Source organism: Chiloscyllium plagiosum, unplaced genomic scaffold, assembly GCF_037043375.1.
Source record: "Chiloscyllium plagiosum isolate Xiang-an unplaced genomic scaffold, Cpla_swu_hap1 HiC_scaffold_10, whole genome shotgun sequence".
NCBI classification, from domain to species: domain Eukaryota; kingdom Metazoa; phylum Chordata; class Chondrichthyes; order Orectolobiformes; family Hemiscylliidae; genus Chiloscyllium; species Chiloscyllium plagiosum.
In genome coordinates this window covers 23379996-23396855 of record NW_028270148.1, presented here as the reverse complement: position 1 = coordinate 23396855, position 16860 = coordinate 23379996, and the positions used below count along the sequence as shown (strand labels likewise).

General features: G+C 39.1%; 2 protein-coding genes across 3 annotated transcripts in view; one reads left to right on the top strand and one right to left on the bottom strand.

Annotated features, from left to right (window-relative positions):
* The window catches only part of rasgrp3 (RAS guanyl releasing protein 3 (calcium and DAG-regulated)), a 145543-nt gene extending 144201 nt beyond the window's left edge, over positions 1–1342 (top strand). For both annotated transcript variants that reach the window (XM_043695504.2, XM_043695507.2), the window contains one exon: positions 808–1342. In XM_043695504.2, the coding sequence (XP_043551439.1) occupies positions 808–1154 (347 nt within the window). In that variant the 3' untranslated portion in view covers positions 1155–1342. The remainder of the gene's footprint in view (positions 1–807) is intronic.
* Positions 1343–11014: 9672 nt separating this feature from the next.
* Positions 11015–16860, bottom strand: part of tslig3a (tRNA splicing ligase complex subunit 3A) — a 35959-nt gene continuing 30113 nt past the window's right edge. The window contains exons 7-8 of the mRNA XM_087991209.1: positions 16500–16667; positions 11015–13793 (exon numbers count right to left, since the gene is read on the bottom strand). Of these exons, the coding sequence (XP_087847335.1) occupies positions 12963–13793; positions 16500–16667 (999 nt within the window). The 3' untranslated portion in view covers positions 11015–12962. The remainder of the gene's footprint in view (positions 13794–16499; positions 16668–16860) is intronic.

Below are 16860 nucleotides of genomic sequence, written 5' to 3'. Positions count from 1 at the left end.
CTACAGTCACAGAGGATCATAGATTGACATCTGAATGTCAGAATAGGTGGCCCATTGCAAACTTTAAAAATAAACAGATAGCTGTCCCAGTATTATGGAGCCCTGCTGAATTTTTAGGGAGAATTCATCTTTGAGAAGATACTTGCAAGCGTTTCAGGCAATAAAACACTTTATTGTCTCGATAATGTTCCACAGTATGTAGGTTATCTTGTATCTGTACTTAATGTGTCATCATCAACCTTGTTATTATTCATTGTTATTTTGAGAGGGTGCTCATTGAGACATGATTATTGCTTACTAGGAACTTGTTTCATGTTTCCACCAGTGTACATGTGAGAAAAATTGCTCTCATTTTAACATTAGTCATTACAAGATTCCATTCAGCCCATTGAGCCCTTGCCAACTGTCTAGTAAATATTCTACTAGCCCAATTTCCCTGTACTTTGAGAGGTTATTTCCAAATGTGCATCCAATTTCCTTTCCAGCTCATTGATCACCTCTGCATCCACCACCCTGAAGGCAACAGCACTCAGTGCATTTGAAGTTCTTTCTCACATTCCCCCTGCATCTCTTACAGAGAACCTTAAATCCGCCTCCCCTGGTTTTTATATTTCTCTTGCCTGATGTTGAACTCAATTCAGGATAAATAAATTACTCACAATTAGTTTACTTCATGCCTCTTGATATTTCAGCTAAGGATTGTTTCCCTAAGGATTGTTTCCCTCAATCTCCAACTTTCCAAGTGGATTTTGGCTTTTCCCTGTTAATAGTTTCAATCTGTATGTTTTCTCTTCACTTCACTTGCAGCTCAAGATGGAGCAGTGTTCAATTTCCCCCAAAGTAGCAGAAACCAGGCTGTTGACGGCAGGTCAATCACACTAATGACGGGCTCAGCTCAGAAGATTTCCGTACGCTTACAGAGAGCTACGGCCAGCCAGGCCACACAGACAGAGCCCCTGTGGCATGAGAGTGGGTGGGCTGCTGGCGACTCAGGCTCTCACACCTTCCCAAAAATGAAGTCAAAATTTCAAGGAAAAGAGGGAAAGGACAGGGGCTTTGCCAAGTGGGAAAATGAGAAGCCCAGCATGTGTGCCAAAACAGAGGAGGAACATGAGCCACTGCAGAATGGGACCGATACAGATGAAGAGCAGTGAACGTGCATTACGCAAGGCAAAACATCAAAAACTCTCAATGCAGCCCAAAGTGGTATCGGAGTGAATAACTGGCCAGCGCTACTAAATTTATGAAGTTACGATTATCGTAGTTTATTTAACCATTGTGTAACTGCTTTGTGTTCTTGTCTATTTGTCAGTTTTCATAAAGTACATCATTTCCAAACCTCTATCTGGCAAGTATCATTAAAATGATAAATCATTTGTATAAAATGGCATAACTCTTGCTCCTTCACTTGTTTAATCTATCAATATCTCACAAACTTCACCAGCGTATGCCCACCACACCTCAACTCCATCATACCTGATGCATCATCTGGCAGCTGGTCAGATCTCATGCACAAATCCCATAGTCCTGGAAAAGCAAAGAATTATATTTCAACATGCAAATTAAGAATATCGTGGTGGGCACCTACAATTTCAACAAGAAACACACAAGCAACTCAGCAAATGTCAGCAATCAAATCATGATGAAACTGGAAAATAGTTCCAAATTAACTGGAAAGTTCCTATGGCTGCCAAGTTTTTCTATTCAGGTTTTTGGAAGTTAATCATTGTGTAAAACTGGAAGCACAGCATTACCTCATATTTTTGGGGTAACTTGCCTGTGAAAGCGAAACAATTGCAATTATTACATTCAAGAGGATACTTACAGCACATTACACGTACCAAATAAAACTTTTAAATGTTATATTAAATGTGGCTGTCACAGTTTTAGAATATTTCACATTTAGTCATTTAGCAGTACAAAGCTTGAGCACTGATGACAAAGGACATTTTATTCTTGCACTCATCAATTTGCAATAATGCTAATCAAGGAAGAAACTAACATTTACACTGAACAAGAGGAGAACGCTGATTGATTGGCAAGTGAACCTCATTTGCTAGGAGTCTTTCCATACAGTCAACATGCCTGGTTTAAATTTAAATAAAGGGATGGAAATGTGTTGCTGGAAAAGCGCAGCAGGTCAGGCAGCATCTAGGGAACAGGAGAATCGACGTTTCGGGCATTAGCCCTTCTTCAGGAATGATTCTATTGTCTCTATTCCAATCATATTCAGGTAGTCAGAAACCAGGAGTAAATGTTACCCATGTTGTTGTGCTACCCCCAGGCAGAAATCCCGAGCCTAATTTTAAGGCAGTCTTCGGTGCACCCGAAATAAAGAATGATTTGTATTCGATCTGGGCAATGCCATTTGTGGAGTCTTCCAGGTGATTTGGATGGGATCCTGCAGCCTTTCTGCTGCTTGTAATTATACTTAGCTCAAAGAGTAGAGCTGGTATTGCACTGATTAAAACATGCAGGAATGCTTTTAATAGTGTAAAAATTGTTTTTCCTGCTGGACTTGCTGCATCAGTGACCAGTTGCACAAGGGTAAGATAATCCTTTTAGCATTGACCCCTCTTCCCCACTGGACAGGGCAGTGCTGCATTCTCGGTCTGTGTTGCTGAAGTGACACAGTCTATCAATTTTTGCACATGATGCATTCTGGTCGTTTGTCTCAAAATTATATTATCAATCATAGTTAAGGAAGTAATGTCACATATTTGGCAGTGTCTCTAGCCACCTCTATTCCACAAGCTAGAGGTTCGAATCTCCCCCATGAACTGAAGAGGAGATTGTTGGGAGTTATGGTGGTTGCCAGCAGGATTCAATTTTTTTGGCTTTACTGCCAACGTTACACTGGCTGACTGATGGGGAGCTCAGTGCCAGTTCATTTTATGCGAATGGCTATATTTAAAATGGCTTTGGCTGGGGAAATAGATTCAGTGCCTGAAACCCAAACAGTTAAAGACAAAACTGCAGATGTTGGAATCCAAAGTAGACAGGTGCAATAGGAATAAAAAATACTGGGCTAACGATAAGATTCTTAGTAGTGTAGATGAGCAGAGAGATCTCTGTGGCCATGTACATAGATCCCTGAAAGTTGCCACCGAGGTTGATAGGGTTGTTAAGAAGGTATGTGTATATTAATTTTTATTGGTAGAGGGATTGAGTTTTGGAGCCATGAGGTCATACTGCAGCTATACAAAACTCTGATGTGGCCACACTTGGAGCATTGTGTACAGTTCTGGTCACCACATTATAGGAAGGATGTGTAAGATTTGAAGAGGGCTCAGAGGAGATTTACTAGGATGTTCCTTGGTATGGAGGGAAGGTCTTATGAGGAAAAGTGGAGGGACTTGAGGCTGTTTTTGTTAGAGAGAAGGTTGAGGGGTAACTTAATTGAGACATAGAAGATAATCAGAGGGTTAGAAAGGGTGGACAGTGAGAGCCTTTTTCCTCAGATGGTGATGGCTAGCACAAGGGGACATAGCATTAAATTGAGGGGTGATAGATATAGGACAGATGTCAGAGGTAGTTTCTTTACTCAGTAGGGGCGTGGAATGCCTGCAAAGCAGTAGACTCACCAACTTTAAAGGCATTTAAATGGCCATTGGATAGACATATAGATGAAAATTGAATAGTGTAGGATAGATGTGCTTCAGATTGGTTCTACAGGTTGGTGCAACTTCAGGGGCCAAAGGTCCTGTACGGTGCTGTAATGTTCTATGTTCTACAAGTAGGAGGCTGGAAGAACACAGCAAGTCAGGCAGCACCAGGAAATGGAGAAGTCAATGTTTTGGGTGTAACACTTCTAATCCAAACTGTGGCATGTCAAAGAGAAGCTGGTCAAGCTGTTGTTCAAGGACAGAACCACTATCTGAGAAAAAGAACATCCCAAATGCCAGAACCAAGAAACATACCACCGAAATTAATATCACTATTTACTCAACAGAACTCGGAGTAGTAAGCAGGGCTGTCTATCAAAGTCACAGGACTATTCATGTGCCTTTGAAGACCAGAGTGCCAACTTTTTTCAAGCCAATACCATGCAGATGTGTAACCATTTCATAAAAAGTCTTGGTGCTGATTAAGGTGAGGATTGCGTGTTTGAAAAATGGATTTCCTCACATTGCTATCATCAAAGCATTCCAAATGCAAAATACGGGGTGGGGGGGAACGGGTTGAAGAAGGTCCTCCTCAACAATGTCCTTTAGCTCAAACTGGTAACAAGCACCAATATTGTACAATTTTTCACACCTCAATATTGTGTGACAATATTCACTGGCCAGGAGCTGCTTTTTTGTGGTACATTTTATTTTATGTATAAAATATGGAACTAATTTAACTGCATGGCTAGGTGAGTGGGGAAAAAAAATCCCATTTTTCCAAGTACCTTTAACTAAAACAACAGAAAGTAATTCAGGAGGATGACATCTTTAAGCATCACTCCTTCAGTACTGCACTGGAGTTTCAGCCTGCATTAAATACTTCTGCCCAATCACTTCTGTATTTATTTGGAACAGGGGCAGACAAACAAAATAAAAGCAACTGGAGCGAAACCATTGGTTCACATCCCACAAAGTAGAACTCTTCCTTTATCCCAACTAAAATACACAGTCCACTACTGTAAACATCTGCGGACCCTTTTCCAAACTGCTCATTCAACTGACACACTAGGTTGAATTTAGTTTATGGAGAGGGTGATACCACAAGTTCAGTATACTTCTGGATCCAGACACAACATAAATGGTCTGTTATCTCTATGTAATTTAAAGCTTTTCAATTAAGCACATTTACTGTTATTTTTCTATGAGACAAGTAGACCTGGCGAACAGTCCATAACATAATACAGCTAAAGCTCCTGGTCATTTCTACTGTTGTCTTTATATGTACAAGACTTCAAGTCTGATGTAAATTATTTTGAGAAGAAGCAGATTGCAAAAATAGGCTAACTTATCATTTTTAAGTCACATTCTGCAACAAAAAGCCAGGGAGCTCAGAGAATGTGGAAGCTGTACATCTTATGTATGGGAAGGTCCAAATCCAGTAGCTTCTGAGACAATAGTCTATTCATCCAGAAAGGAGGGCTTGGTTAAAAGTTTAAAAAGCATAAACCCAAGTTAGGGGACAAACAGCAATAAATGTAGCTTTATTGTCATAGTCTCAAACCACAAAACAGATCAAACTTCTGGGAGCTGCTACAAGAGTTGCAACTTGTAAAAGTAATTGACATAACCACAACTGGGACAACTGTAATCCTGTGTAAGTAATTGGATTTCAGTGCGATAAAACTGTGCCCAACATTTCTGGTTGTGGTTCTTTTGATATTTTGATCAGACTCAAAAGGGGAACTGATCTACGGAGGAAATAAACCATTAAAATTTCTTCCTCAAAATTTTAAATTCTGTCGTCGTGGTTGTATCCATCAAGAATGAAAAGACTTGGGTTTTGTACATCAAGACAAATGTGCATATTTGAATCACAATTGTAAGTGGAAAAATTTAGGAAAATCCAACATATACCTCAAATATTGTGTTCCAACATCAGCTATTTTAAGGATGTTTGGTAAATTTCTAATGCATTAATACAGGTCAATAATTTGACATCTTGCACAGTAGCCTTGCTGATGTTGGAATCTGCATCATGTGATCTCACCGACAAAGCAGAGCTGGAGCAAAGAGCGGCTCTTTAATAACAACAAGTCACAGCATACTCAACTCAGTCACATCAAGTTGAGCTAATGCTTATTTTATTTCAAATAGTGGAATGGTTGTACAGAACTTGACTTTTTCTGAAGACGACAGGCATGTTGCTGAGTTTGTGCACTGGTCAAACCAAATTTTAAGCTATCAAAACCATTTATACTAGAGGAAGAAAGGGGTGTGGATTAGTTCTGAAAATGTGTTGCTGGAAAAGCGCAGCAGGTCAGGCAGCATCCAGGGAACAGGAGAATCGACGTTTCAGGCATAAGCCCTTCTTCAGGAATGCTGAAGAAGGGCTTATGCCCGAAACGTCGATTCTCCTGTTCCCTGGATGCTGCCTGACCTGCTGCGCTTTTCCAGCAACACATTTTCAGCTCTGATCTCCAGCATCTGCAGACCTCACTTTCTCCTGTGGATTAGTTGGCAACTGGACTCTGCTGATTGAGACAATTGTCATGAAGACAGCCATGGTAACTTTCAGCCTTTGTCTGCTTCTCAGTATTTTAAGATAATTTATCTTTAGTTAGTTAAAATGTAAATCAAATTGGTCAATGTGACATGGCTCATTTATGCTTCCTAGGAGCAGTACATATTTATGTACAGGAACCCCTTTCCTATGCATAAAAGGCTCGCTTGCCTGCCTGAAACCTATTCACTTTATTTGCAAAGAACAGGTCCCAAGAATGAACGTATTTCTAGCACATGTAAACAAGCTACATTACACCTAAAAATGAAACAGAATTGCAGATGCTGGAAATCTGGAACAAAAACATAAATTGCGAAAGAAATTCAGGTCTGGCAGCATCTGTGGACAGAAAGCAGAGTCAATGTTTCGAATCCAATTACCCTTCTTCTGAAGATGCTGCAAGACCTGTGGAGTTTCTGAAACAATTTCTATTTTTGTAGATTACAATCATAACCGCTTATCATAACAATCATAACAGTTGCTTAAAAACTGTTTAAATTATTCCGTATTGTTTAACTGGAAAACAAGGGAAAACTATAGTTTCCCTTTACTTTCTCCATAGCAATGCCTGAGCCAACAAAATCAACTTGCTACCCAATTAGTGCCCTTTTATTCCTGCAGTATAAATAGCTGTGATCATTTAAAATTCAACATTGTTGCATTTGTCTCGATGAGGGCAAGACAAATAGCTTCAACAACATGACTCCTTTTTCAACAAGAGAGGTGGCATTTTCATGGAAAGGTCACTGGACTAGTAATCAAGAATTCCAGATTAATGTTCTTAAGATATGGGTTGAATCCCTCCATGGCAGATGAAGAAATGGGAATTCAATAAAAGTCTAGCCTGTGGCACCCATATACATGAACAAAAAAGTATTTCAATTTAAGACTCCAGCCAAGAATAATTAGATTGGGTAGAAATCAAGTAAATTCAGATCAAATCACTGAAATTTTCCTTTAAACAAAAAGGCTTGGAGCACTGAAATCTTTTTTTGCATTCTCTCATTGTTTAAAATTCTAATCAAGTCAGTTTAATGTCTCTAGTTGAACATCAAATATGAATTTTTGTTAGATGCCCAATTTTACAGCTTTCTGACTTTAGACACGCAAGCTTCAACTGCAATGTCATTGCTTTGCTACACCGTGTTCTTTGTCTCAACGTTCAGTCTATGGTTGAGCATATGCCCCGGATTGATCTTTTGTCTAAGCTTTTCAAAAGACATCCTTCTACTCTTAATGCAATAATCTACTGAAATGTGATTATTGATTTTTTAAAAATCAAGAAGTTTGATACCCCACTTAATTCTATTGAGCAAAGATCCACTGCAGGAATCAATGGTCATTCATCAGGCCCAGAAATTATGTTGACATAACAATTAAAGCACAGGAAGCAACAATTACAATGATGCTTGCTATTTGTTAAAATGACCCATCATTACTCATTTCTGCATTACTTTTCTTTTCCAACTATTTATGGATTTAATTTCATTGATTTTTGTTGTCAGATTAAATATTGATATTGCTGCAGTTACAACTACTGGCCTGCTCAAACTACTCATCATATAAAAGTGTCACAAGATGACAGCATGTTTATTTTACATCTGCAAAGGTAAAAGCTAAACACACAAACGTCTCTCCCTTACCAAAACTGCTCAACTGTTAATGCAATAAACTGCTCCAAGCTGTTTTACAGGAATGGAGCTTAAGTCTAAAGTCTACCCTATTAGGGCTAGGAATAACTTCCTTGATTCAAAAATTTAAAAGGAAGAAGTACTTATCCAAATGATGTTTAAAAGAACTCATTGCACATTAACATTGGCACAAACACAACATTCACAACTATATTCATTGCATTGTGTTGCAGCAGGCACCCATGTCCATGAATTCCATCAATGCCTTATCCTCTAAACCAGGAAAAGTCCAAAGAAGATCAGTTCTTATAATTCCATCTGCCTGTAATATGGGACAGATTGGCATGGTCTTCAAAAATCCCAACAAGAACGTTAATGAGAGATTTGGATAGGAAAGATGCTCTTCAAAAGCGGAGGCTTTTCAGAGTTGAACATTTCCATCAACACACAAAAGTTTAAAAACTTAAAGCACACTGCATTCATTTTGGTTTCCCCGCTATTAAACAAAAACGTTAAACTTGAAAAGGTGCAGAAAAGATTTACAATGATGTGAACAGGGTTGGAGGGTTTGAGCTATAGGGAGAGGCCAAAAAGACTGGGGCTATATTCCCTGCAGGGTTGGAGGCTGAAGGGCAACCTTGCAGAGTTGTATAAAATCATGAAGGGCACAGATAGGGTGAATAGTCAAGATCTGTTTCAGAGGGGAGACTAAAACTAGCGGGCATAGGTTTAAAGGTGAGAAGGGAAAGATTTAACAGGCACCTGAAAGGTAACTTTTTCCATGCAGAGCATGGTGTGTGTATGGGATGAGCTACCAGAAGTGGAGGAGGCTATTACAATTACATTTAAAAGGCACCTGGATGGATAGGAAGGGTTTAGAGGACCAAATGGAACTAGATCAATTTAGGATATCTGGTTGGCATGGACGAGTTGGACCGAAGAGTCCGTTTTCTTGCTGTAAAATGTTTTGATTCTAAAGCATGAAAATAGTTTTCTATTTTTGCTTAAAAATAATTAGTTGTATGATCCCCAATTGAAGGCCCAGACACAACTGGTTGCATAACACGTTTGGAGGGGTTTGTCCAAACTATTTTCATTAGCACACAAATATAAATGTTTAGGTACTTCTTGGTCAAAACCTGTCCTAACTGGACTCAATTATCCCCCTTAAATTGCAAAGGAAAACTTTAATTTTCAGAAGAGAGACACAAAGACATGCACACAAAGACAGACAGAGACATAGAACAGAGAGAAAGATAGAGAGAGAAAAAAAACCCACCAAAATTTGCACTATTTATACTAAATAGTTAATCTTTGGGTATACACGAAGTACAATGAATTCAATATTAAAATCTGTAGAGTAATATCTATTGTTTTCACAAGTACCAGTTTTGCATCAATGATTGCCAATTCAAAATGGGAGACTTGAGTGTTAACTATAGGTATTACAAGTGCAAATTTTCCTTTGTTGTTTTGACACAATGCAATTTAATAAAATGACTATTTGGAATCAACATTGGAATAAGAGCAAGATTTCTGTAATAAAAACAAATCAGGAAAGTTGAAGTTTGACAAAAATAGAATCAGGTTTTGTAAATCAAAGACAAAGACCACGATTTTTACAGATAATATCCTTAATTCCTATCAATGTGGTTAATACATTATACCAATTAACTCACACTGTCAAAGAATGGTAGTTTAGATTAGATTACCTACAGTGTGGAAACAGGCCGTTCGGGCCAACAAATCCACACCAACCCTCTGAACAGGAACCCACCCCTGACTAATCAACCCTGACTAACTACGGGCAATTTAGCATAGCCAATTCACCAAACCTGCACATCTTTGCAGGGGAGAATATGCAAACTCCACACAGACAGTTGCCCGAGGCTGGAATTGAACCCGGGTCCCCGGCGCTGTGAGGCAGTAGTGCTAACCACTGAGCCACTGTGCCGCTCCTACACACTATACCTTCCAACACAATTATAATCTTCCAAATTATGAAAAACTCGAACAAATAGCTTTGCACTGGGAATTTGAAACAAATCATGTGTCAATCGTATTTTGTCACCTAACACATCCTTCTATCCTTAAAATACTTTACATCCAGAATAGTATTTATTACGGAAACATTCTGCACTGCAACATTCCAACAGGGGAGCTACAATGTTCGGCAGCTCCATTCACATAACCTTTTGCAAATATAGTGAAGATCACTTGTGAATGTGGCGAGAAATATTTTATGTATTTAAACTTCGAGTAGACTTGTGGCACAGGGATGAAATAACCACATGATATTTATAAGCAAAAACAAATCTTGAAATAGTCCGATAATAGAATCAAATAGCCAATGGGGTAAGTGATTGACCAGGCTCATGACTATAACAGAAATGGCTCAAGCCATGTTCTGGTAGGGGAAGGGTGCAGTTTTCCCCTCTGCTGGTTCTCCTATTCAACTGTTAATATTCAGACATAGTTGCTCTTTTCCATTCAACTTCTGGTTTCAGTATCCATACCAGCTGACCTCATCCCTACCAACTTCCAGCAGCTTTAAAAATGAATATGGGGAATCAAAATCACTTACTATAGAATATGGAAATACCAGGAACCCATACCACAACTAAATAATTGCTGTTTCTGGGCACAATCTTTGATTTGGATAGCTGTTTAAATGTTCCTAAGCTTCACATATAGCAAATTTCTTTAGGTAAATCAGTCAAAGAGTGATTTCACTCTGTAATGAAGGTGTCCTCTACCGTAAGCAATTATATCCCCAGCTCGGAATATTTTAATAATCTCAGTTAAATTTGGCATGATTTATGGCTTACACTTGGATATAACTCCGTTGACACACTGCATCACCCACCTCAACCAATGTTATAATTTGTTAATTGAACAGTTTACACATCAGCCTATGCAGCAAGGTCAATCAATCAATATACCTATCACAGCACAACCTCAATCTTTCCTCACTCAACCTCGACTGCATTCCTGTAATTCTCTGTGAAAAAGTTCAGATAATTTGAAGAGGCAATTTAGGCTGATTTACTTTTCTTTTATCAAGAACAAAAGCAGCAGCTCCTACAAGCCACCTACAGCTGATGTTGGCATTAAGATCAAACTGGACAAGGGTCTGAAGCAATTAACTGAAAAATTTCTTTGTACTGAGCAGGAAATCAGTTCCCACATTTAAATAAATTATGCAAGTACATCTGTTACATAACAAAAATTTATTTAATCTGTACTACATTAGATTACTACATTAAAGAATCAACTATGTTTTTATGAGCCAAGCGGGATCTCTCTGCCCACTAAGTCAAAGTATTGCATCAATCCCTAAAGAAAGCCAGAGTCTTAACAAGAGAATTTTAACAGGCAATCTTTAGACTTAAATGCAGTTTAGATTTTCAAACAGAAATGTACAGTATATACACCACTGAATTAAATAACTTCAGCAGTTTATATTTGGCCCCACCATTTTTGGACAAACTAGTGTTAAAGCCTTGATTTAATTATTTTTGAAAAGAGAAAATTTTTTATGTTACATACAAATAAGAATCAAAACATGATTCTAGTTGCTGACAAATGCTTTGCCTGTGTTTCTGGTCTCTAGAGATGAGCCTGAGGGGAATTGATCAGCAGTTTCAGCCAAAGATAACCATTTAAATGAGCAAGACAGAAACAGTTGCTAAGGATCTCTTCAAAATAAGATACAGTAATTTGAAGAGAGAACAACAAATCAAAAATACTTCCTGACAAGAATAGCACAAGTTAGCATCAGCTCGTGTTAATCAACAGCTGTTACTCTGTTTACAACAGTGACCTCTAGCGTGCAACAAGTGCCAAAAAAACCTCCAAAAATCCTACCACCCAGCTGTAGCTACAACCTATCCAGAATACAAAGTCAGTTATAAGTGTTTAATTTACATTCTCAGAGGGCTACAATGACTTCAATGCTGGCAGATCAATTAAAAAGTCAACAGGAAAGATATGTGAACTGATATTTTTTACTCAAAACTGAAAAGAAATCAGTGATTAAATCACAACACAAGAATGTGTATATAGGATAACTTGTTTCACATTTTCTTTTATTTCCAGCTCTTTGACCATGGGTTATATTCAGCAACTGCCTCAACTTCCAAATAATGAAGTGTGCCATGTACGATCAGGCCCTTGCCAATATTCAATGGGAACAAAAACAATTTGTATTTCACAAATACAGTCAGCCATTCTTGGCCAATATTTGCAATTGTCTGTAGAATTATAGGCATTGTGCATAATTTAAGGCTGAATTAGTTAAACCTACACATTAGCCCTTTCTGTGCTGAATATCCTTTGCAGCTTTCAAACTACACACATTTGCAAAAGGGATGACATACAGTAAACTTCTCAACCATTATAAGTTAGAAACACACAAAAAACCATGGGTGTCACCCAAACCACAAATTTCTCAATTCAATGTTTGGGTAAAAATGCAAATATGCATACACACACTTTCTTACACACATTTAAATAAAAGGTTGGTACTGAAATCCTCTTTTGATACCTTCCCTCATCCATGAACTGTGTTTAACTAAAATCCAACAATTTCAAACAGCAAAACAGCACACGGATACTTAATTGCTCATCTTTCAGACTGTCATTCACTCTGCTTGTGAAGTTTACAGTTATGTACAATTAACAGCCAGCAGGAAGTTACCACGTGGCTTAATCGAAGATATTAGAGAAATGTAAGCTCTGCAAAGGTTTTGCTGAAAGCACCAGTCTATTAGAAAAGGAAGCTTCCAGGCTCAGTTGGGGCTTATATGCTCGGTCTGTAGTGCACGTTCAACAAAATAAAGAGTTTTAATCTTGCCAGTGACAGTCTCACATGCAGAGAAGCAGTTTTTTTTTGCTGCGCTTTAAGTACAGTTTTAAGCCTAAAACCCATTTGATGAAGAGTGGGGATGGGAGGTCAAAACAGAAAGACTTAGAATCACAAGCCTTCACTCCTGCTGAAAGCAGGGTGGGTGGTTTTGCTTCCCTTTGTTTAACAAACAAATCTGCAGCACTGCTGATTCAATACAAGGTACTGGATTTTAGTGGCATTCGACAGTTGGTAACTATTTATGGCTGAGTTTGTGACTCTTGCAGGACGAAGCCAATAGTCAAAGCTATCAAATATTAGCTAGAATACTGCCTACCTTGATAGAAACCAGAAGCATTGTATTGTTGGCCACCATGCTGGAAATATTGCTCAAACTGCCCTCCCTGGTTATAGTTTAGACCACCTCTGTTGACCCAGCCACCACCCTGTCCCCCGCGCCCTCCACGACCCCCACGACCACGACCTCCACGTCCTGCACCTCGACCACCACCCTGCTCGTGGCTGCTATCTTGATTCCGGTTGTCTTGATGTCCTTGGTAGCCACCCCCTTGATAACCACCTCCTTGATAGCTTCCACCACCCCCATGGTAGCCACCTCCTTGGTAACCAGCATTGCCTTGGTAGCCACCACTGTGGTAACCACCACTATGGTAACTGCCATGCCCCCCTTGATAGCTAGAATCTTGATGGCCGCCACTTCCGTCTGACCATCCGCCTTGAATTTTTCCTCTGCCTCCGCCACGTCCTCCTTGTTCTGTCCTATCATATCCACCACGGCCCCCACCTCGCCCGCCTTGGTCATATCCGCCTCTTCCACCTCCTCCATAAGAGCCTTGGTCATATCCACCTCTTCCACCTCCTCCATAAGAACTGTGTTCATATCCACCTCTTCCACCTCCTCCATAAGAGCCATGGTCATATCCACCTCTTCCACCTCCTCCATAGGAGCTTTGTTCGTATCCACCTCTTCCACCTCCTCCATAAGACCCTTGGTCATATCCACCTCTTCCACGTCCACTGCTGGACTGGACATTGTCTGGTCTCTTCTGCCACGGTGGCATTTCTGGTGGAGGGGGCTCAATTTCATTTGGCCTGCCGCCCCTGTCTGGCACTCGTCCCATAAGTACCTGCAAAAAGAAGAAACCAAGGGACAAAGTTATTGGAAGTATGAAAGTCTTGAACAATATTAGTTCAGGCATTCACAGTTTTGGACATCGCAATGTAAAGTTTTATTTAAAAACAATGCATCATAGAAGGTTGGTCTGCAGGTGCAACAGGTAATTAAGGAGGCATTGATAAAGGGACTGAGTTTAAAAGCAGGGAAGTTATGTTGCAACTGTACAGGGTGCTGGTGAGGCCACACCTGGGAGTACTGTGTGCAGGTTTGGTCTCCTTACTTGAGAAAGGATGTACTGGCACTAGAGGGGGTGCAAAGGAAGTTCACTGTTTTGGATGGGATGGGGGTTGACCTATGAGAAGAAATGGAGTAGACTGGGATTATATTCGTTGGAATTTAGAAGAATGAGGAGCATCTTCTAGAAATATAAAATTATGAAGGGAATACATAAGATAGAAGTAGAGAGAGAATGTTTCCATTGGCAGGTGAAACTCGGACAAGAGGGCAATGCCACAAGATTAGAGGGAGCAGATTTCGGACTGAATTGAGAAGGGACGTCTTTACTCAGAGGGTTGTGAATCTATGGAATTCCTTGTCCAGGCAAGTAGTTGAGGCTTCCTCAGTAAATACTTTCAAAGCTAAGAAAGAAAGTTTTTGAACAGTAAAGGAAGTAAAGGTTATAGTGAGAGGGTGGGTAAGTGGAACTGAGGCCACAAAAAGATCAGCCATTATCTTATTGAAATGGCAGAGCAGGCTCAAAGGGCCAGATGGCCTCCTCCTGCTCCTAGTTCTTATATACTTCCAGAATACAAAATAGTCAGTCAAGTAGTCAGGATAAATAACAAAATGATGAAGTACAAGCTGTTGGATCTTGTACAAACTGCCCAATTAGTGATATTCCCCTATATTTTTCAAATCACCCTGTAAATTTCCTCCCTTCAATGGCTTTCACTAACGTTTCAGGCAGCACATTCTAGATCATACCAACTCATTGCACAAATTGCTGCCCTCTATGTCCTCCTTGTTCTGCCCCATCAGACCCACCATTTAGGCTTAAATCTATGTCCACTAGTTACTGACCATTTCACCACTGGAAACAGTTTGTCTTTATGTACAGCTATTCCTTTAATAATTATAACCCCCATAATCTTCAGGTATAAAAGGATAACAACTCCATTCTCTCTAGTCTTTACGTGATTGAAGTCTGTCATCTCTAGTACATTCCAGCATGTTGTCTCTCTTTCCTCTCTCAGGAGTTAACATGATTCCTAATGCGTGGTACTCAAAATAAGTCATAATATGCATGTAGGATTTGTCCAATGTTTTACAAAGCCTTTATGTAACTTCCTTGTTTTTCATAATCTATACAAGGATCTGTATGATTTAACTGGGCCACCAGAACTTTTCCAGCTATCTCCACAAATTTGTGTGCGCGCATGTTCAAGTCTGTTCCTACATTATTTGTGAAACTACTGATTGTTTTATATTGCCACTTTTCATTTATCTTTCCAAAATAAATCAACATCAAATTTCACCTACCATTCATTTACCCATTTCAGTCAATATTCTACTGAAATCTATTATTATCCTCCTCATTGCTTAATACAGTTCCACGATTTAGGTAATCTGCAAACTTTAAATTATGCTGCATAGACCCAAATCCAGGTCATTTAACATACAAAAACAGCAGTGATTCCAATATCAACAGCACTACACTGTCCTACGGTCCATTATTTTGCCAAGTAGCCAACACTCTGTTAATCCTGCAGGCTTCAAATTTGCTAACAAGATTATTACGTGGTACTTTACTAAATGCGCTTTGAAAATCTATTCACACATCAGGTACATTGTCGTATCAACCCCAAGCCTTACAAAGAATAAAATTAAAGCAGTCCAACATGATTCACTTAACAAAACCTTTCAACAACTTTCATTTAGTAACTTACATTAATTAATAAAAACAAATAGGAGGAGATGTAAGAAAACACACTAATGGAATGTGAGCACCCAACTGTTTTTTATTCTTGAACATTTGTGTGCTGCAGACAAATATTAGTAGCAGTTGCAGTTATTTTTGCTGAATTTGTCAGAGTTACTGAGTTTTGCAGCAGATAAATACAATAAAGGATTTGCTGCTAGTCAGACATTCTAAATTTATTGTTGAATCATAAGAAATTGAAGATTTCATTCTATTATTTTAAAAGAGAAAAAGGAAAGGAGCTTGCCAGAAGCCTGGGACAACATTCCTCTCCTAACTAAAAGCTTTGGAAGTAAAGCAAATCAGACAAACATACAATGTGGTTGATTCTTAACTGCCCTCTGGGCAATCGGGATGAGAGCGTCGCTGGCTAAGCCAGCATTTATCACCCATCCCTATGAACAAAATCAAAATTTCTGTTAGCTGTTTGTGGGATATTGGAAGTGTCACATTTGCCAGTGGAAATGACTTTGAAGCATTCAGGATCATTGTCATTAACTGCTCTACAAAAGGACAAACTCAACGTGAAACTCTAACATTAAATACTGTTTTATTTACCAATTCAACAGTGAAAGAAATTGAAACTGAAGTTCAAACTCATTAGGAGGTGGCAACACAATTAACAATTTAATGACTTTAGGGACATGACTCACTTTTATTGTACTCAATTGCACACTATAACAATGTCAAGTCAGGTTTCATATTTGTCCTTACTAACAAAGCCTAACTTTATTTTACCTTATTAACAGCACATGCAGTCTTCTCTCGGATTAAGCCACTGCTGGTTCGCATAATCTTAGACAGGTCCTCGCGGGCAGCTAGCAGATGTGCCACACAAATGGTACTTCTTGAACTCAAAGCTGCACGCTTGGGCTGGTAGACTTTGGCCAATTTTTCAGTTTGAGTCTATGTGAAGCAGAACATACAAAAACCAAAATCAGTATTAAATGTAATAATGAGTGGATAGCTCACAAAAAAACTTCTTTTTGGAGCTTTACAAGATATAAAGGAGTTGAGATTTTCTTAGTAACCTGAATAAAGAACGAACTTAAGACCACCAACCAAAATTAAAGCTGTTATTAAAAAGAGCTGATGCTGC